Source organism: Bos indicus, chromosome 7 (genome assembly GCF_029378745.1).
Source record: "Bos indicus isolate NIAB-ARS_2022 breed Sahiwal x Tharparkar chromosome 7, NIAB-ARS_B.indTharparkar_mat_pri_1.0, whole genome shotgun sequence".
Taxonomy (NCBI): Eukaryota; Metazoa; Chordata; class Mammalia; order Artiodactyla; family Bovidae; genus Bos; species Bos indicus.
The window spans coordinates 58,219,066-58,241,839 of record NC_091766.1 but is presented as its reverse complement, the minus strand read 5'-3'; the positions used below and the strand labels follow the sequence as shown (position 1 = coordinate 58,241,839).

General features: G+C 40.3%; 1 protein-coding gene across 2 annotated transcripts in view; it reads right to left on the bottom strand.

Moving 5' to 3' along the window:
• Positions 1 to 22,774, bottom strand: part of STK32A (serine/threonine kinase 32A) — a 133,727-nt gene that overhangs the window by 41,574 nt on the left and 69,379 nt on the right. For both annotated transcript variants that reach the window (XM_070793775.1, XM_070793777.1), the window contains exon 6: positions 925 to 962. In XM_070793775.1, the coding sequence (XP_070649876.1) occupies positions 925 to 962 (38 nt within the window). The remainder of the gene's footprint in view (positions 1 to 924; positions 963 to 22,774) is intronic.

Genomic DNA, 22,774 nt, shown 5'->3' with positions numbered 1-22,774 from the left:
ATGCATGAAAGTGAAAAGTGAAAGTGAAGTCGCTCAGTCGTGTCCAACTCTCAGCGACCCCATGGACTGCAGCCTACCAGGCTCCTCTGTCCATGGGATTTTTCAGGCAAGAGTACTGGAGTGGGGTGCCACTGCCTTCTCCGAATGAATCTCTAAGTAGATACTATTGCCTACCGAATGCTCTATACTTGAGGTCTCTTCTGTCTTTATGGGAAAAAAAAGGAAGATAATTTCTATAGAGATATTAAGGCAAACTAGCACACCCACTCCAGTGTTCTTGCCTGGAGAATCCCAGGGATGGGGGAACCTGGTGGGCTGCCGTCTATGGGGTCGCACAGAGTCGGACACGACTGAAATGACTTAGCAGCAGCAGCAGCAGCAGCACCCCAAAACTGGGGTGGTTTTCTTGAAGAAATAGGTAGAAATGGAAGAAAACTGAAAAGAGAACAACTTTTTCCTTATGTAAATTCAGGCTATTTATGGGTGTACTAGTGCAGTAGTCCCCAACCTTTTTGGCACCAGGGACCAGCTTTGTGGAAGACAGTTTTTCCATGGATCAGAGCGGGAGGTGATGGGGAGTAGCGGGGCAGTAATGTTTAGGTAGTAATGCAAGTGATGGAAATTGATGGGGAGCAGCAGATGAACCTTAACTAGCTGGCCAACCTCTCACCTCCTGCTTTGCAGCCTGGTTCCTAAAAGGCTGCGGATGGCTATTGGGCACCCCTGTACTAGTGTTCTATGCCACTGCAATAAGTGATAAAGTTCCCCCATATGGTCCGTCCCACCATTAAATAGAGTTTGTACCAACAATGCAACTGAACCAAGCAAGACACTTTTTCCACGTATAGTACTCCTCTGCTGGGGATAATCAATTTGTTGCACATGTGTATCAAGTGGTTGATTGCAAACAAATCATTTACTTACCATGTTCATCAAGCAAAATATTGTCAGGTTTCATATCCCTAGGGGAGGAAAAAGAAAAGAGAAAGTAGCTCATAATAAAGCAGAACTATAGAGTCGGACCAAACTGAGCAACTGAGCAACAACACAGGATAAAGGTCGAAATTCTCAAGAATGGTGGCTAGGGTTGAAACAAGGTACTAGCCCTTCATCACAGTCTCACTGAATCCTCACAGTGAACTGAGATGATAACCAGTAATACCCCCAATTTCTAGATCAGAAAACTGAGGCTTAAAGAAATTAAGTCACTTAATCCAAGGTCACAGAGCTAGTAAACAGAAGGATTGGGCTCTGAACCTGGGTCTTTTTCATTCCAAAGCTCTCAGACCCTTAAGTTCTATAATGGGTTATAGCCGAGCATGTAAGTATTGCTCCACAGATCATACGGCATTTACACTGTCATAAGGCAGCGGTACTAATCGTCACTGCTGTCCATATAACTCTAGAGTTACACAGATGAAGTGAGTTTAAAGACCATGAGAAACAAAATGGTCTATGATGTGATTATACTTTTTTTTTTTTTTAGAGAAATAATGGTTTGTTCATACTCTCTACCCCTTAGGTCTTAACAAAACATAAATTAATGGGTAGTAAGTCTTGACTGAGATGAAGCAGAGAGACACATTATGAAACTTCAGATTCCTGAATATAAATTGATGAAGATGCTAATGATATAATGCCTCTGATCTCTTCTAGTTTTTCACAAACCAAGAAAGAGGGATCCTATGTAACTCAAAAAATACCCCAGGCAGAACCTTTTCCATTACATTTTCAAAACTGCGATTATACTTTCAACTTGCAGAGATCAGAATCTTTCTTAGGATGATAATGCCTCTAGTGACTCAAAAAGTCTTATTCCCAGGGTTGGTAATTAAAGGATTTGGACCAGTCTTCCATGCACTGATAAGTTCCTTAAATCCACAGAAAGGAATACAACCCACCCTCATCCAATGGAATAGTTTTATGGTAGATACTCAGAAGTTTGATGGTAAATACTTAGAGGATTGATCTGTAGAATTTTAAAAGTCCTCAAGAAACAAATATTACTGTAAGCAGGGTCCTCAATGAGAGCACTGCTCTGCAGTTCATAACAGCCCTCCGTCTTCCACACTCCTGCTTTCACTGCCCTTCCCTAACAAACCATTAAAGCCCTTCAACCCAAATTCACAGAAGTCATTAGGGAAGAAATTCTGCAACAGGTTTGGGATTACATTCTTCAGCCTAGTCAAGAGGCTTTTATGTTTTTAGAATAAGGTGACCTGAGCCTTTGACAGACCAAGATTGTCAGAGTCCCCTTTTCTTGACACTATTAATGAATAACAAGCCTTTTACCTACAGAGAGAACCAAGTATATGCCCCAGCCAACAGGCAGGTACATGGGTACTTTCATAAGGTTTAAATATCTTCTCATTTAGTTTATTAGTTTCTTAAAATTAGTTCTGGATTCATAAGTGATCATTTGTGGCTGTGGCAAATTTCTCTCTTGTTCAGGGTACAATTTATTAGAAACACAGAGCAGGAGGGGGTTTCAAATTGGATGTTTCTCTGGCTAAAGTCTCAATATTTCAGACCCCATCCCGTCCCCTCTGATGGATTTCATTTCAAAAATTATCAAGTCTAAATGCATTCACATAAAATAAAGGCCCTCTTAGTCTGACTCCTGGGCGACAGCCACGTGCAGTACACGGAGTCTCCTAAATGCTCCCCCCATCCCTTCACCTTCTGTTGTTCCTTTGTGCGAATCAGAGCCTTGACCTGCTACACCCAGAAAATGCAGATTCATCTCTCACCACATAGCTCAGATGCCACTTCCTGCAGGGAGCCTTTCCTGATTTTCCATTTCTGAGTCAGTGGCCCCTCCGACATGCTCTGCATGGTATACTTCTTCCATCATAACATTTATCACACTTCTATTAATTTTTTTCTCCAATTGGATCATGAACTCCTTGATGGCAGGGGCAGCTTCTTGATTAATATATGAACCAGGATATACAAGAGCACTATAGGGCACCATCAAACACTCTGCAGCTTAAAGCTCAAGGTGAACCAGGCATTAGGCTCTTGCCACCTCTTTGAGACTGGCATCAGCGAGCATCAGGTAGTGTTTACCAGATGAGGAGGAGGCTCTGAGGAACCCTGCCAGGAAGGGAGAGGCAGGATGAACATAATGATTTCGTGGTCTGAATTTATGAGGGTTTGCTGGGAGGAATGAACTGCTATGGGTTTGTCACTTTATGGGCCTTCTATTAAATTTCTAAGCATCATTAAAAAAAAATTGTTATAGCCACGCTTTGTTATATACACTACTTTCCCCAGAAACTAGCTTAAAGAACAGCACAAAGATCAGAGAGGTCATATTTTAAAGGTGGTATGTCCTACTTCAATCTGATGTTCATTTACTCATCAAATATTTGTCTACTTTGATAAGTCACTGTGTTAGAATATGGGAAATAGATACATGAGATCTAGTTGCCCCAGGAACGGAGAGGGTAAGAAAGGTTCATGAGGAACCTTGTCAAAGGGATTCGAAGTGGTAAAGAGGTATGTTTACTATTAACTTTAGAGAAAGGATATTTTCTCATATCCTTTCTCTGTAGAAAAGGGAAAGTAGACTCTTAACAGAAAAATAAAGTATATAAGCAGAGATTCTGAGTACATAGTTTTTCTCAAAAGTGATGAAGTAACCTCTAAATCACTAAGGGTGAAGAGCAGTGTGATAAGACTGTTTATTCATGTAGCAGGAGAAAGGAAATGAAAATAAACCCAGGTGCTGTATTAAAATTTCTTCTAGAACAAGGTGAGATTTTCTAGTTCAGAAATGCATCACCACCTTTTATCTTTTTCATCTTTTCCAATAATCCTGAATGGTTTCCTTCATTTAAGGCAATCTATAAGATGGTTTAACTGGGTAATTACCAAAACTGGCTATTCCTAAAGTTACCCAGGCAAGCTGAAAATATGCACCCTGATTATTTCTTCACTCCCATCTCCTTGATCATTCTTCTGCCATCACTAGAGCCTACCCCCTGTGCAGCATGACCTGTCGCATATACCTTTTATTGCCAACCCTGACATTCTAGACTAATAATAAATGAAATTTTCTGCCTGATGTTCCCATCTGTATGTTTAGCAGCCATGATAAATATAAATATATGTCCTAAAGAGACCCTTTGATATCCATCACATCCAACACAAACACCAAAACCCTCTTATCCCCAAGGCCCTTAGCCCAGTATACCATACCAATATTCTCCCATTATAAAAACAAAAACCTTGGGAGATCATTATTATTTCTTCTTTTTCTCTTAACTCATAATACCAGCCCCTCAGCAGCCTTGATAACTTGACCTATAAAATACAGTTATCTAAGACACTATGATGGTTCTTCAAAAAAAAAATAAACATGAAATTAACACTCAATCCAGTAATTCTGTTTCTGGGTATATACTGCAAAGAAGTGAAAGCAGGTATTTGAACAGATATTTGTAAAAAATAAAATAAAATGCTGATGTTTTCGAACATGGATGAACCTTGAAGACATTATGCTAAGTGAAATATGCGAGGCACAAAAGAGCAATTATTGTATGATTCCTCTTATAGGAAATCCTTAGATTGAATAGTCAAATTCACAGAGACAGAGAACTGAATAATGGTTCCCAAGGACTGAGCGAAAGAAGGATGGATGATTTATTGTTTAATGTTTATAGAGTTTCAGTTTGAGATGAAGAAAAAGTTCTGGAGATGGACAGTGGTGATCGTGGCCTAACAGTGTAAATGTACCTAATGTACTTTTTCACTTACATACGGTTACAGTGATAAATTTTATGTGATGTATATTTTACTACAGTGAAATACACACACACACACACACCCAAAAGAATCACCATCTTCAGAACCAGCACCATCATCTTTTAGTGGAAATTTATAATAGTGCCTTGTTCCTGCTTCTCCTCTTGTTCCCTGACAATCCATTATCCACACAGCACCCAGGGTGGGGGTTTTCATTACACACACCTTCCCTGCCTAAAGTCCTCCACTGGCTCCTAACCCACATGGGATAAAATCTGAACCATTTACCCCTGGCCTTATATGACCTGCAGATGCTCTAGTCCTGCAGAACCCTGAGCTACATCTCATAGCATCCTCTCCCTGCCACACACCATGTTCCAGCCACACTGGTCTTCTGGTCTCCTTCAAACATTGCCCCCTCTACCTACAATCCTGTCCCCCTGCATGGCTTGTTTCTTCTTGTCATTCAGATCTCAGCTAAAATATCACATCCTCCAAGAAGTTTCCTGACCACTCATCTCCATCTTCATCTCTTCCCCTCCATCTTCTTTTCAGTACAACACTATCATTATGTATTTTTTCTTATTTGTTCATTATTTGTTTCCTCCCCACCCCTCTGAATGTAATTTCTCAGAGAAAGGACATCTTTTCTGTACTGTACTGTTCAGTGCTGTAGCTTCCAAGCTCATCAAAGTGCCCAGAATAAAGTTAGTGCTTGAATAAATATTTGTCAGAAAAATGAGTGCATCTGATCCCTTGGCATCTCCAACTTCTGGAATAATAAGCCACGTCTTTCTTTTTCTTCTAAGAAGATAAAAACAAAAGCAAACAAAAACAAAAGAACAATAACTACAACAGCAACAAAAGACCCTCCATCTATGCCCGTCTTAGTTGCTCAGTCATGTCTGACTCTGTGCGACCCCTTGGACTGTAGCCCGCCAGGCTCCTCTGTCTATGAAATTCTCCAGGCAAGAATATTGGTTTCCTCTTCCATCTATGCCAGATGCACTGTATTTGCTGTTGGCAACTAAAAAACCAGTCATTTGGGGAGTGCTGAAGTGCTGAAGGAACACACACATTCTGTAGAAAGTTCTCATTGCATCTTGACTTGATGAAACAGAAAAGGCCAGGTCCAGCTGAATCAGCTGATTCCTACTGTGGGGACTATAAACAGAAGAGTGGAAATGCAGTGCTCCCTATGGCAGGGTTCAAAGCGGAACTGATATGTCTGCTGTTCTCACTTGAATGACTTTAACAACACATTAGCAGGACTTAATAGGCTAATTACATCCCTTCACTGAGCCTACCCTGGAATCAAGTTGCTCACCCTGCAATATGACATGGGGTATTGTGAGAAGACAGAAGAGGAAAATCTGTGTATCCAAACCAAACTCAACTCCTTCAGTGTCCCACAGCTTTCTGAAAGGTTCATGGTTTGGGTTTAAATCTTCGTTACATAATGTTCTCTTAGACTGGGTACTCTCCAAGTTCTTGAGAGAGGAAAGTATTATATGTATAATATTTTATTTATATATATTTATATAATATCATACAATATTGTATTTGTTGTGCCTGTAATATATTAATTATGGTGTTTCATGAAGGCTATTGGTCACATAAATAGACCCATATTAAGAAAAGAGATAGGAATACCAGACCACCTGATCTGCCTCTTGAGAAATTTATATGCAGATCAGGAAGCAACAGTTAGAACTGGACATGGAACAACAGACTGATTCCAAATAGGAAAAGGAGTATGTCAAGGCTGTATATTGTCACTCTGTTTATTTAACTTATATGCAGAGTACATCATGAGAAATGCTGGACTGGAAGAAACACAAGCTGGAATCAAGATTGCTGGGAGAAATATCAATAACCTCAGATATGCAGATGACACCACCCTTATGGCAGAAAGTGAAGAGGAACTCAAAAGCCTCTTGATGAAAGTGAAAGTGGAGACTGAAAAAGTTGGCTTAAAGCTCAACATTCAGAAAACGAAGATCATGGCATCGGGTCCCATCACTTCATGGGAAATAGATGGGGAAACAGTGGAAACAGTGTCAGGCTTTGTTTTTCTTGGCTCCAAAATCACTGCAGATGGTGATTGCAGCCATGGAATTAAAAGATGCTTGCTCCTTGGAAGGAAAGTTATGACCAACCTAGATAGCATATTCAAAAGCAGAGACATTACTTTGCCAACAAAGGTTCGTCTAGTCAAGGCTATGGTTTTTCCTGTGGTCATGTATGGATGTGAGAGTTGGACTGTGAAGAAGGCTGAGCGCCAAAGAATTGATGCTTTTGAATTGTGATGTTGGAGAAGAGTCTTGAGAGTCCCTTGGACTGCAAGGAGATCCAACCAGTCCATTCTAAAGGAGACCAGCCCTGGGATTTCTTTGAAAGGAATGATGCTAAAGCTGAAACTCCAGTACTTTGGCCACCTCATGCAAAGAGTTGACTCATTGGAAAAGACTCTGATGCTGGGAGGGATTGGGGGCAAGAGGAGAAGGGGATGGCAGAGGATGAGATGGCTGGATGGCATCCCTGACTCGATGGACATGAGTCTGAGTGAACTCCGGGAGTTGCTGATGGACAGGGAGGCCTGGCGTGCTGCGATTCATGGGGTCGCAAAGAGTCAGACATGACTGAGCGACTGATCTGATCTGATCTGATCTGAAGAAAAGAGAGGGGTGGGGGTATGAGAGTGTTATGGGAAATTGTGAGCAAAATTATATAATTTAGAGCAGAAGGCAGAAGTGAAAAGCTCCCAGGATTGGATTATTAAAAACCAATTATCATCTTCCAACTTTCTGACCAACTGGTTGCTTCAACTGAGAAATAATTGACATATACTTATTTCAGATGACTAATTCTTTTTGTTGTTCAATTCTAGCCTTTCCCATAGTTTGTTCAAGGGAATATTAGTTACAGAAGCCTTTACAAGGAAATGAAGTAAAGGGACTGAAGGCTTTCAGACTGTGCTGGTAAAGGGCTTCCACACCCAAGGGGAAAGATTGATTAGTAATGCCTGCTTGGCCACAGGAAGAGGTGTTTGAGGCTAGTCCGTAATAATGTTTCAAACTGATGTACTTCCCATGAGTTATGAGAGTGGTTAGAGTTAATATTTATTGTTCATGCTGCAGCAGGCACATGGCAGGCACTTGAGAGACAACACTGATCTTACAACAATAATATCCATAACTTAGATATTATACTCATTTTTGCAAATGAAGAAGGGGGAGTTCAGAGATGGCTCAAGATTAAAAGTAAGACAGAACTGGAATTATAATCAAAGATTGAGAGGTGCAATCTTAGTTTATATTACAAATATTCATATCTTACTCCCTTTCAGCAGAGAATGTCCTAACATACCCAGGGGTCTGAGGTGTTGTTAAAATTGGTCTGCATCAAGTTTAATTTTTTTCATAATTTCTATTATATGTATATGATAGATTTGCACCCTACTCTATAATATTAATATATCCATATCTCTTTTAATATAAAAATACAATTCTATCTTTCTTGTTCTGGATAAATCTATTGTTTAAGGAAGATGAATCCCCAACAGTACAATAGTACAGACACTCCAGTTCGAGAAGTATGGCCATGTACCACCATCCCAGAAACCTGGGATTTTTAACCACTTTGTAGTCTTTGAAGGCAGAATGTTTAGATGACAAGGCTTCCTGCCTTACAGTTTGCATTAGTCAGCAGTGCTCTTTATTACCAATGTTTTCTTTAATTTGGACTCACATAGCTAGAATCTTAAGTAACATGTATGCATTCTGCACCCAAGGAGGCAAGAACACAGAGTAACTGTCACTCAGCCACAGAGACTAGCCTGAACTCAGGTCTCCTGGGTCTTCCACTCAAACCCAGGAAATCTAAAGTAAGGAAATGTACTAGTTAGAGGAAGGAAAAGAGTCTACAAATAAGAGGAACCAGAAAGGAACAAGATCAGTGGTGGTCCATTGTTGATAACAAATAAAGTCTGTCATCTGAATGCTGGGGGAGGCACATAAGCAGAACCTAAGAGACCCCTGTAGGGTCAGGAGTTAGCACTTTAGCTGCTGGATCAAGGGAGTTTGTGGGTGAGAGGATAGAAGACAGGACAAGCTCAGGCAGCAGCTCCCTATCAACAACTACACTGAAATACAAGAATTTTAGTAGTTTTATAATGGGTATGGCTGTACCAGTATACAGACTAAATATGAGTCATGTATATGGTATATGGTATTGTACTATGTAATCGTGTATGTATGTGTGTGTGTGTATAGAATAAAGTTGGTAACAGTCCCAATCACAAATTGTTCTATCCATCTATCCATCATCAGGCATTACTAGGTTTATTTGGGAAGCAGTAGAACCTAGATGTTGAGAATGTGTGCTCTGGAGTCAGATGACCCAGTTTCAAATCTCAGCTGAAAATTTGCTAGTTCTGGGACCTTGGGCAAGTTATAACTTTTTACAATGTACATTATGATTGCCTTCGTAACATGCATTCTTCATTCTCTTAATCATTTCAGTTCATTTGTGTATTTAACCTCTCTGCCACACACACACATATACTGTAGTCCCTTTGTTTTGGGGAAATCTATCCCATGCTTGACTTCAGGAGACAGTTCTATGACTCAGGGCTAAGCTACTGAGAGTTATGCCACTTCACAGTCCTGGTTATTGGTTCAGGAGTGGGCTGTAACCCTATTTAAGCCACTGAGCAGGCAGAAGAGTTATACTATAGGCCTCTGAGGAAGAAACATCTTTGCTGTTCTGGAGAAAGCTTCCAGAAGGTGTGTGATTCATCGAATTTAAAGGAGTTAGCATGGAGTCCAAGGCTGAGGTGTTGGATCAAGATAGCCTACGAGTCTGGCCTTCATCTGGACTTTGAAGTGTCATAAGATAGTAAATCCCCTTCATTGTTTAGTCTCATGTGAATTAGCTTTCTATTGATACTAGAAACATGTTTGCAGTAAGCTTCTGAGACTCAGCTCTCCTGAATCTGTAAATTGAGGACAGTAATAGTGTCTGCTTTATAGAGCCATTGTGAAGCTTTAGTGAGATGGCACATGCAAAACTTTTAGTTTAGTATCTGACAAATAGTAATTGTTCAACTAACTTTCAGAAAACATTGAACAAATAATTGGGAAGTATTAATGTAGCAAGGGCCAGACAGTAAGAAACTAATGTTTAACTGATACAAAAAGCCAACTCATTGGAAAAGACCCTGATGCTTTCAAGCTGAAAGATGAAAGCAAAAGGAGAGGGGGCAGCGGAGGATGAGATGGTTGGATGGCATCACTGATGCGATGCACATGAATTGAGCAAACTCTGGGAGATGGTCAAGGACAGGGGAGCCTGGAGTGCTGCAGTCCAAGAGGTCACGAAGAGTCAGATGTAACTTCATGACTGAACAACAACAATTATCTTCTTACTTTTATCATCAATGAAAACGCTATTTTTAAAAAAGTGCTAACTGAGGAGATCAAACTAGTCAGTCCTAAAGGAAATCAATCCTGACTTCACTGGAAGGACTGATGCTGAAGCTGAAGCTCTAATACTTTGGCCACTGATACGAAGAGCTGACTCATTAGAAAAGACCCTGATGCTGGGAAAGATCGAAGGCAGGAGGAGAAGGAGACGACAGAGGTTAAGATGGTTGGATGGCATCACCGACTCAATGGACATGAGTTTGAGCAAGCTCTGGGAGATGGTGAAGGACAGGGAAGCCTGGCATGCTGCAGTCCATGGGATGGCAAAGAGTCGGACACGACTGAGCCACTGAACAACAACCACCACCAGCCTAATAGCTAGAACACGTGATTTCTTGTCTTAGCCTTGTCTCTGATTTGCTTTGTGACCTTCATATCACTTGCTTCTCTGGGCCACGGTTTTAACATCTGTTCCAGGGTTGACAAACTATGGCCTGTGGCCGAAATGTAGCACATCATGAGTTTTTTGTATGGTTATAAGCTATAAAGGGACTTTACATTTCTAAATGATTGGAAAATCAAAGATGAATGCCATTTTATGACACAAAGAATCATGTGAAATTCAGATTTCAGTATCTGAAGGTTTTATTGCACCACAATCAGGTTCTATGCTTCCATGTTATCTGTGGCTGCCTCCACTCTTCGGTGGCAGAGTTGATGGGTTGGGACCGACTGCGCAGCCTATAAAATGTAAAACATTCTCTATCTAGCCTTTTATAGAAAAAGTACGCTGATCCCTTCCCTACAGAGGGAGCAAGTTGAACTAATAATCTCCAGGCTCTTTCCTGCCTTGATATCTAGAATAGCTAGTGAGGGCCATTCTCTATCATTTGCATTTTTATTGTCTTATTACCCACTATCAATGCCCTATCCTTATCTCCAAACTGACAACAAATTCAAGTAAGTCTCCTTTAAAAACCGGCTCTGTATATTCACTAAGGCACAAATAAGAAATAACCTTGAACTAGAGCACTTACTTGAACACGGTGAGAGGACCTGCCCTCGGCTCAGCTCTCCTGTGGCTTTTTCTACCTCTCTGTCCCCTTTCTCACGTATTCTGACCACAGAGGACTCTGTTCTACTACAGGATGTAACAAACTTCCACCTTACAGCTCAAATGCCACCTACTGGAGAGGCTTCTTCCAGCATGATGCTAAAGTCGCCCAGTCTCCCCAAACCTGTATGCTTTTCCTTAGATCTTTATTTCCCATACCGCATTCAACACTGAACCTAACATGGTCATTTGTATCTCTGTTCTTTGTTTATGTTTCTGTATTACATTTTTTGTCCATCTCCTCAACCAAACTATAAGCTCTGAGGGGACAGAAACCATGATTCTATGCTTCAAAAACTCTTCACACTGAGTAAAGTCAGACAGACAAGACAAGTATCACATGATATCACTTATAGGTGGAATTTAAAACAAATACAGGTGAACTTACTGACAAAACAGAGACAGATTCACAGATCAAGAGTCTGTCTATACTTAGACTCTAAAGTGGAAGTCTGTTACATCCTGGAGCAGAACAGAGGCCTTTGTGATTAGAACATATGAGAAAGGGGAGAGAGTGGTTGAAGCAGCAGCAAGAGCGCTGAGCAGAGGCCAGGTCAGTCTTACCAAACTTATGGTTACAATAGGGAAAAGAGGAAGGGATAAATTGGGAGCTTGGGATTAATATATACACACAACTATATATAGAATAGATAACCAACAAGGACCTACTGTATAGCATAGGGAACTATATACAATATCTTCTAATAATCAATAATGGAAAAGAATCTGAGAAAGAATATATATGTATAAATACCTGAATCACTTTACTGTACACCCAAAACTAATGCAACATCACTGTAAATCAACTATACTTCAGTAAAATGTCAACAACAATACACATGTGAATAAACAAATAACATAGTTAATGAATTAAAAAAACTCCATTCAAGAGCTGTTTGCCTGGCGCATGAATAAGTCATCAATACTATGTGTTAAATGACTAACCCTGAAAGAATGATGCTTTTAGCTTTGGGCTAAAATGTATGCTAGGCAAAGTAAAATTTAATTTGGACCAAGGCATGGGTTGCATATTAACAAAACTCAACCTTAGAGAAACTTAAAAGCTCGGCACAGGCAAGTTAAATGTTGACCTGTAAACAAGCAGTTCTTGGACTTTTTCAGATGGCTTTTCACAAATGAGTGCCCTCGTATGAGAAACACAGTTTCAAAGCACCTTTCAGAACTGCCTGACAGGCAGCACAAAACAGGCAGAGTCTCCTGTTTTCACAATGTGTAACTGATGCTCATTCATTATTCGGTAGCTCGGGAGCAGGTGCTGAACAGAACACATCAACCTAATACCCTCATTACCACACTACCGTTTTGTTTTTGAGGCTCAAGTAGCCCTTCTGCTGTGGGAGTTAGGAAGCAAAGACTTGCAGAAGGCTTGTAAACTCCTGAAAAGAAGATTCACCAAAACAAAAAGGAAGGGCATTTTCTTAACCAGGCCACAGAAAATGGCAGCCAGAAGCCAAACTATCATCCCACTGCTGTGAACAAAATATTATCAACATACCGAGAGGAAGAAAGGCAACATCACACAGAGCAGGAGTAATATAGGAATCAGACAATCTGTAATTATTTTTAGACTTTTAATTTTCTCATATACTGGACGTGCTGCTTTGGTAAATCAGAAAAGGTTGAACTTCATCTAGAGATATTTAAGTGCAAAACAAAACCCCATGGGCTAGAGACACGTTATTAAAAAGCCAGAGATATCCGAAATATCTCTCACGAAATCAGAAATACGGAAGTAAGCAGAGATAGTCTCTGGGCAACGTAAAATAGGTTACCATATACGAAAGCTAATAAATTTGACTTATCGAATTTCCCTCTTAGGTTACTGCACTTTTATAAACAGTTCTAACAAGTTTTGTTATCTGGTCTCCCATCCCATAATATATTTGGAGCAGCAGGAGGGAAGCAGAAGCTTCTCTGAGTAGCATGTGCTAGAGAAGCAAAGGTTGACATTTTAGCCTCTAAGGAAACTGTAAAAACACACTGTATTCATTTGCTAGGGCTGCTGTAACAAAGCACTGCAAAATAGGTGGCTTAAGAAAAAACAAATATATTGTCTCATGGTTCTGGAGGCTGGAAGTCTGAAATCAAGGTGTCATCAGGTCCTCCTCCTTCTGAAACCTGTACATGAGGGAACTTCCTCACTTCTTCTTGGCTTGTGTTGGTTTGTTGGCAATCTTTAACCTTCCTGGGCTTATAGACATATCATTCCCGTCCTTCATCTTCACATGGAGTTCTCCCTGTGCCTCTTCACATCATCTTCCTTTTCTGTGTGTGTCTATCTCTATGTCCACATTTCCCCTTTTGATAACACAAGTTACTTTAGGGTCCACCCTCATGAACTCATTTTTACTTGATTACCTCTGTGCTTATGTACTCAGTCACTCAGTCATGTCTGACTCTTTGTGACTCCCTGGACTGTAGGCCACCAGGTTCCTCTGTCCATGGGATTTCCCAGGCAAGAATACTGGAGTAGGTTGCCATTTCCTCTTCCAGGAGATCTTCCTGACCAAGGGGTTCTAACCCACATCTCTTGCATCTTCTGCATTGGCAGGCAGATTCTTTACCACTGAGTCACCTGGGAAGATAAAGACCCTATTTCCTAATAAGGTCACCTGCTGAGATACTGGGGATTAGGACTTCAACATACCTTTTGTGTGTGTGTTGGTGGGCAGGGGGAGGGACACACAACTCAACCCATAACACATACCAACTAAAAATACGTGTCTAAACTAATGTTAGTTGCTATTGGATGGGAAATGAAAGTCGCTCAGTCCTGTCTGACTCTGCGACCCCATGGACTATACAGTCCATGGAATTCTCCAGGCCAGAATACTGCAGTGGGTAGCTTTTCCCTTCTCAGGGGATCTGCCTAACCCAGGGATCGAACCTAGGTCTCCCACACTGCAGGCAGATTATTTACCAGCTGAGCCACAAGAGAAGCCTAGGAATTCTTGAGTGGGTAGACTATCCCTTCTCCAGCAGATCTTCCCAGCCCAGGAATCGAACTGGGGTCTCCTGCATTGCAGGCAGATTCTTTACCCACTGAGCTATCAGGGAAGCCCTGCTATTGGCTAAATAGCACTAAATAGCTCATCTGATTTTGAAGAGGTCTATCATGTTTATAAGAATGAAACTAAAAGAGCCTATATTAAGATCAAGGCCTTTGAATCAGATAATCCTATGTTTGAATCTGGCTTTAGTATACCAACTGCACGGTACTGGGCAAGGCACTTAACCTGTCATGGTATTGCTGACTATCAGTGTGTGCAAAATGCTAGTTAGCACAGTGCCTAGTTCTTGATATATACACAGTGAATGATAGCTCTTCTTAAGCCATTAAGAAAATGAAACATGTCGTTGCAGTATAAATTAAATGGTGAGCAGAGAGTAGTAACAGAGAAGGCAATGGCACCCCACTCCAGTACTCTTGCCTGGACAATCCCATGGACGGAGGAGCCTGGTAGGCTGCAGTCCATGGGGTCGCTAAGAGTCGGACAAAACTGAGTGACTTCACTTTCACTTTTCACTTTCATGCATTGGAGGAGGAAATGGCAACCCACTCCAGTGTTCTTGCCTGGAGAATCCCAGGGACAGCAGGGCCTGGTGGGGTGCCGTCGATGGGGTCTCACAGAGTCGGACACGACTGAAGCGACTTAGCAGGAGCAGAAGCAGAGAGTAGTAAACACCCTTAGGAATTAGAAAAGCCTCTCTCCAGATGATTCATTCCCACAGGCTTCAGAGAGCTGGGGTGTCACTGTGCTGGCAAGTTCACTCATCAGAAGCTCATCTATAACTCAGTGATCATTGACTAAAATGATTAGCTGCAGAAAGATGTTATTTTTCCTACGAATGATCATCCCTAGGAATAAAATGTGACTTCCAAGATGCTGCAGTGTGTATAAGTCAGACAAAAAGGTGAAACCTCAGCCTTGAAGGTCTCTGCCAATGAAAACAAAGAATTCTGGTTCACAACTGAATTGCAAAAAGGTCTTGATTATTCTTTTTTTAATTAATTAATTTTTTAATTGAAGGATAATTGCTTTACAGAATTGTGTTGGTTTCTGCCAAACATCAACATGAACCAGCCATAGGTATACATATTTCCACTCCCTCTTGAACATCCCTCCCACCTCCCTCCCCATGCTACCCCTCTAGGTTGTTACAGAGCCTCAGTTTCAGTTCCCTGCATCATACATCAAATTCCCATTGGCTATCTGTTTTACATATGGTAATGTAAGTTTCCATATTACTCTTTCCATGCATCACACTCTCTCCTTCCTCCCCCTCTCCCTGTGTCCATAAATCTGTTCTCTGTGTCTGTGTCTCCATTGTTGCCCTGCAAATAATTTCATCAGTAGGTCTTGATTATTAAATGTGCTAAAAGGTGATTATTTCACTTCACTGTCATATGCTGTTTGGACAGTTCATTTTGGTCATGGGGCCTTCTTGGGGAGAAGTGGGTGTGCAGTAGAGAGCTGCAAATCAAGGAAGTTATACTTTGAAGAGCATCATCCTATCAGGGCTGAGAGGAAATCATCCTAGACTCTTAGATATGAAAGAACCATTCCTGTTCATTTGGTTAGACCTCCTTACCACCTCCTTGACAGAGATGTTCAAGGCTGTTTAAGGTTATAGCCTGGAAGAGGGCCTGGCAACCCACTCCTGTATTCTTGCCTGGAGAATCCATGGACAGAGGAGCCAGGTAGGCTACAGTCCATGGAGTTGCAAAGAGTTGGACACAACTGAACGACTTTCCATTTCACTTTAAGTTCATAGAGGGTATTGATGTTAGAGTCTGGTGTAAGACAACTTCATTAGAGGAAGTGTGGTGGACAGACTTTCTGGTGTTTCCCACAGTCCCCACCTCCTGGTGTTCATGTCTTATATCATCCTCACCCCTGAGTGTGGGCTAATTGTATGGCTTGCTTCTAACAGACATTGTACGGCAAAAAGTGATGGGGTCTTGCTCTTCTGATTGTGTTATGTTACATAGTTTAATTCAATAAAATGGACTCTGTCTTGCTAGCAGACTCACTCTAGAGTCTTGGTCTCCTCACTGAATTTGAAGAAACAGCCTGAGTCCTACAGGTTACACAAGGCAATGAATTCTGCCAACATCCTGACTGAACGTGGAAGTGGACCCTTGCCCAGTCCACCTCAAGAAGAGAACCCAGTTCCAATCAGCCCCTTGATTACAGCCTTTTCAAGAACCCAACTCAGATGTTCCCCAACTCCTGACTCAAAGAAACTGTGAGATAATCAATGTGCATTATTTTAAGTTCCTATGTCTGTGGTGTTTTGTTGCACAGAATAAAAACTAACACAGCATGGAAGAAAGGCAGCACAGAGCCACACACTGTGGACACACAGTAGGAATGTGTGGAATAAATTAAAACTATGCTCCAGGAATTCTATGGTGGTTCAGTGGTTAGGACTTCAAGTTTTCACTGTCGAGGGTGCAGGTTCGATCCTTGATCAGGAAACTAAGACCCTGCAAGCCTATGTCCAAAAAAACCAAACAAACAATGATACTGAAGACAACTTCATCTACAGAAACCTTTACTTTCCATGTCCACCCAAGGATCACATGTATATTCTGTCCTCGTTGATTTGTTTAGTCACTGACTTATTCAGCAACTGCTCTGGGTTAGACTACATGCTGGAGATTAGAACAGGAGTGAGGAGTAGAGCTTCAGTTTAGGAGGGAGAGACCACTTTTTGTGAAGAATATTGTGAGCCAGGGGCTACCAGTAGAAGTATGATCAAAACCACGGTGAAGATGTGCTGAGTGTGAGTGATGTGTGTGTGACTCAGCATACACATATAACTGCTTGTTTTCTCTGCAGTGAATGCTAAAGAATTTGGTATGCATACCAGAATGCCACCATTCTGGTATGACTGTTGAAATGTTTACTTGACTCCCTTTCATTCTGTATTATCAGCTCTGATGACAGCGAAGTCTCTGTCGTTTCTACATTGAAAGTCAGTCCAGAGAATTGTTGTCTGGAAAACAGATACTCAAGAAACAATTCTTGAATGAATATTTATGATAGAAACTTTATCCCTAAGTTTCCCCTCTCCCCCGAGTCAAGATGCTGATTTCTAGAAGAATAATATAAACTTCTGGTAAGTAGCTACTTCAGTCCAGGACAGGGCATGCAAAAATTATTTCCTTTGTGTATCTATGGAAGTTCCAAGGTTTCTGTGATTACAGCAAAGAAGATAAAGGTGATGAATAAAAATAACATCCTATTCTTTTTTTTTATAATCATGAATTTTCTGTCATTCCTACTTCAACATATCTATAATCAGTTGGAGATGAACTTTCGCAACACGTCCTGTTGTACTGCAGTCATTGACATCAAGGGCCTAACTAGATTTTTATTGCATTCCAATAGGAATTTAGAAATCAGTGAGTTATAACTTTATTAGAGTGAGATAATTCTTAGAAAGAGGAAAAAACGAACATCTGCTCAAATGGTATTTTGACCCAACATGACTCTTACTATTTAACTGTCCCAAACGATTCATCTTATTAGCTTAAATTCGTGATTGCATTTTAAACAGCTGACAAGGGAGGGAATACAAATTTGTCTTTGCACTGTAAAAATTACTTTCTATTACTTTATTCACTGGAGAGACTGTGGCAATCAACAAACTAAAGAGTACTATACCATAGGAAGGATTGTAATGAGTTTAATGTTGCTTATTTTTAAAAATAAAAGCAAATAATGACTGTGTCCATGTTGTTAAAATCTTCATTCACTGATTTAATGTAAGTAAAGGGGAATATTGAAGGAAGAAATGGCTGTCATTTGGAAACTAGAGCTGATTTTTCAAACTCTAGTTTGAAAATGGAAAAATGTTTGACTTCTTGACTAAAAAATAACTCTAACTAGTCTAACTGCACAATTCAAAATGAATGGTGACTATGCAGTCCTGTGTCCTTTACAACTAGAGAGAAAAAAGACTCTAAAAATGAGAAAAATGAGCTAAGTATTCTACATATTTAGGAAACAACAAAAAGTCAAGTCTGTGAATTTTAAAAAGTCTACAAGCAAGATAAAACAAAACCCCATTTATGTTTCACTTAGAATTTAGGCAGAAATAAGATTTACGGTGTTTAAAAAAATAAGCTAGACATTGCTGGCAGGAAAAATTAAAGACAGAACTCATTCTATGTTAGCAGAGAGAGAAATGAATACTTTCATTCAGAATACAGTTCCCTTTCCATGGATTAAACTCTCCTTCCTGGTTTTAACCTCCCTGAGCTCTCAAGAAGCCTTTATCATTACCCCAAATCATCTTCTCACTGAAATACTCGTCATTTTCATACACTTAGCGTCGAGTTTTGGGTTCCTCTGTCATCCGTTGGTTCCGTATGTGTCCATCTCACTTGTTCAGCCAGACAGTGCAGATCTCTGAAGGCAGGTGGCCATGCCTCACCCTGTACCACGCCCTCCTCAGGGCAACAACTGTGCTGAACATCAGGTGCGTGAAGAGAGGCTAAGAGCCTTGCATATCCTTCACGTGACGCCTCACCTACATATTAGCCAAGTTATTTTCTGAACTGGAGTTCCATTAGCTGTAAAATGGGGACAATCACACCATCAACCTCTTGGATTTGTGGCAGATGGAAGGAAATAATTCACAAGTACTTAGCAGAGCGCTTGGTACCCAGAAGCCCACAGTCACGACAGCCTATCACCACAGCTGCTCCATCCACAGTTGCTGGCCACCACAGATAATTTGGAATCTTTGACCCAGTCCAGAGACAAAATGTTGTTGTGAAATTAGTAAGTCACATATATTTTTAAATTCTTTATTTTATATTGTAATATAGCCAGGTAACAAAGTTATGATCATTTCAGGTAGACAGCAAAGGGACTTAGCTATACGTATATATGTGTCCATTTTCCCTCAAACTCCCCTCCATCCAGGCTGCCACATAACATTGAGCAGAGTTCCCTGTGCTGTACAGTAGAACCTTGTTGGTTATCCGTTTTAAATATAGCAGTGTGTACATGTCGATCCCAAACTCCCTAACTATCCCTCCCCACATTTCTATTCTCCTGGCAACCTATAAGTTCACTCTCTGAGTCTGTTTCTGTTTTATAGATAAGTTCATTTAAATCATTTCTTTTTAGATTCCATGTATAAGGGATGGCATACAATATTTTTCCTCTGTCTGACTTATTTCACTCAGAATGACAATCTCTAGGTCCATACATATTGCTGAGAGTGGCATTATTTCATTTTTTAATGGCTGAGTAATATTCTATTGTGTATATGTACCATATCTTATTTATCCATTCCTTTGTCAATGGACATTTAGGTTGCTTCCATGTCTTGGCCATTGAAAACAGTGCCACAGTGAACATTAGGGTGCATGATCCTTTGGGACCATGTTTTTCTCTGGGTATATGCCCAGGAGTGGGATTGCAGGGTCATATAGCTTTATTTTTACTTTTCTAAGGAACCTCCATACTGTTCGCCATAGTGACTATACCAAATTACACTCCTACCAACAGTGTAGGAGGGTTCCCTTCTCTCCACACCCTCTTCAGCATTTATTGTTTGTGGATTTTTTGATGATGGCCATTTAGACTGGTGTGAGGTGATATCTCATTGTAGTTTTGATTTGCATTTCTCTAATAGAGTATCTTTTCATGGGCCTTTCGGCCATCTGTATGTGGAAGTCACGTATTTTATATCTGCCCCTTTAAGCAGATGATCTTTTCTTGACTGGGGAATCTACTGTATTTTCTTAATTTTTATTAATGCCTTGGAACTCAAGATGTGTCTTCCAATCTAATCCTCTAAGTAGCTGAAAGATGTTTTGTTATCTTTGATTCTATCAAATACATCATGCATTTTACAGATTCTTTGAAGGCAGAGATTTAGAAATAGAATTAGAGTACTCAGAAGCCTCCATTTCTTTTTCTATGTTGCTCGTCATGCTTTTAACTCTGCCCTGGGAGTCCCAGCTTCAGAGTGCACTATTATCCTCTAAATGCCGCAGACAAAGGGACACTGCTTATTTCACCATGTACATGATTTTTTTTAACCCATTTGAAACCACTTCAAATGGAAATCAATTCACATTGATATCTAGTACTCGGAAGGCAGAAAGCTCTGGTAATTAGAGCTCTCTCACAGTTAAACCTATTTGGTCCCTACTGTCTTGAAAAGCCCTAAAGAGGTTGGTATATGTCCTGGTTTTTCCAAAACATGTATGAGTTTTGCCTGTTGTCCCAGCATAATTATTAACACCAACTCCTTTCATTCTCAGGAGTACCCTGATTGGATGATAAATTATATGATTACCCAACATGAAGGCCAACAAATGTCTGAAATTTATGGCTTTAATTTCTTCTATTTTAATTTTGTCTTTGTTATCTGTAAACCTGGGCTTTTATGCAATCAATCATCCGTGTGGCTCAGGCAGTGGTCATTCCTTCAGATTTTGCTGAACACTGGTTATACGGTGAGAAGCATACCACACATGGCCGTGTTACTGAGTTTACAATTTAGTAGAACAAACAGATATTGGGTGACTATATAGTGAAAACATCACAATGCCTCAGGAGAGGTACAAGATGCGATTGCCTTTAAAACATAACACTTGGGGACACAAGGTAGGACACATCAGCAGTTGAAATACATCTGGATTGTTTTTGATCCCAAGAGGATGCCATCTTACTTTAACCCTGTATTCATAATGTCCTTGTGTCCACCTTCCATTAATATGCCATGGTGAGGAGATAGTTCAGTACAAAGAGGCCCTCTGAAGACAGGCTCTAAGTAATAATAATGGTGAGTCTGTAAAAGGCAAGAAGCGGAAACTTAATCCTTGATTTCTTATTTAAGTGACAAAACCATGACAGCAAAAGCAAATAAGGGAGAGAAAGACAGAACAAAGCTGCTTGGTATGGTTAAGTTTCTTGAGGGTGAAAATTGTGTCACATATTCGGTTTTGTTTTTCTCCTGAATTCTTCTCAGAACATGGTTCTAAGCACATGGCAAAAAGGCTCAGAGTATCTTGTGATGACTGAGAAAATGAAACTCAAAGAAGGCAAAGAACTCAGATTCAAACAGGAGGGAGACAGTGAAAAGGTGCCCCTGTGGGGGCTTCCCGTGGTCCCTGACTCCTGCCAGAGATCTGCCATGTCAGCACCCAAAACAGACTGAGGGTTGGCAATATAGGGGAGGATGAGTGAGCATGAAGACTCTGAGAGGGATTCTATGCCTACAAATATGAAAAGTTTCTTCTAGGAAGGAACTGGGTGATGGCTACCAAAATGCCAGTGTGGGAGAAAGATCTCTTGTCAATAGGATTCCCAGTTATTGAGAAAAACACCAGGTGTGTAAATTTTACTTCAGAGATTGTACATGATTAATCGGTCTGCTTTCCATTTATCCACTGCCTGAAGAGCACATTTTCAATACAAATGGGCCCTTCCAAAGATAGAAAATTAAATAATAATTATGTTAAGTGCCAAGACCAAAAAGAAAAAAAAGGATTGGTCTATGGTACTTTCACAGAGAGTCTATAAATTATGACGCTACATCTTTAATCAAGGATCTGTACTAGTTCTAACAAACTCTAGATGTTAACTCGTGGTGGGAAAATAGTCTATCTGGCCAAATGTTTAATAAATGAGACATAAAAACTCAGCAGATTCTTCAAGGATTCGAGATGACAGTGGCAGAGTCACATGTGTTGATTGTTCACTTAATGATGTTTAATGTATTATGGTATATATTTCATATATGTAATAAATACAGATTAGTATAGCAGACAGAGCTCTGATGTTAGGATCAGAGAGATCTAGGTTTGAATCTGGCAACGCTGTTTGTCAGGATTTCTCCTTGGTGAATCTATGAGCCACATTTTTCTCATCTGAAGAATGGGAGTACTGTAATGAAAAGTGGAGTCCTCTAAGTTTTGAGAATAGAATAGGATAATATATGAAAGTACCTTGCAGTGCCTGGCATATGGAAACCCAGGTAAACAGTAGCTGCTTTGATGGTGATTAGGTTCAAAATTCTTAAAAAGAACCTAGATGATAATTTAATGTCTCCAAATCACAAAATCTCAGATTTAATACTGGTCTAACTACAACTGCTCTGCTCATTTATCATTTATTATAGAGATCAAGTGAGATACTATACAGGAAATTTCCATCAAAACTACCAACTCCTTTATAAATATCAAGTATTATCCTTTTCTCTCTATTGTCTGTTTGGGTTTATAGCTACTTGTGTTATTTGTTTGTCTTTGACACAAATGCCCCAGGTGAAAGAGATACATTGCTTTTGCTGACTTGTCTGCAGCACACCCACACCAGGGACTCACTATAGGGTGGATGATAGAAGTTATGACTCAAATTTTCTCTCCAAAGAATTTTCTTCCTACCCATTCTATGTCTTTCTCTTTATGCACTTTCTTCATTTAATATTT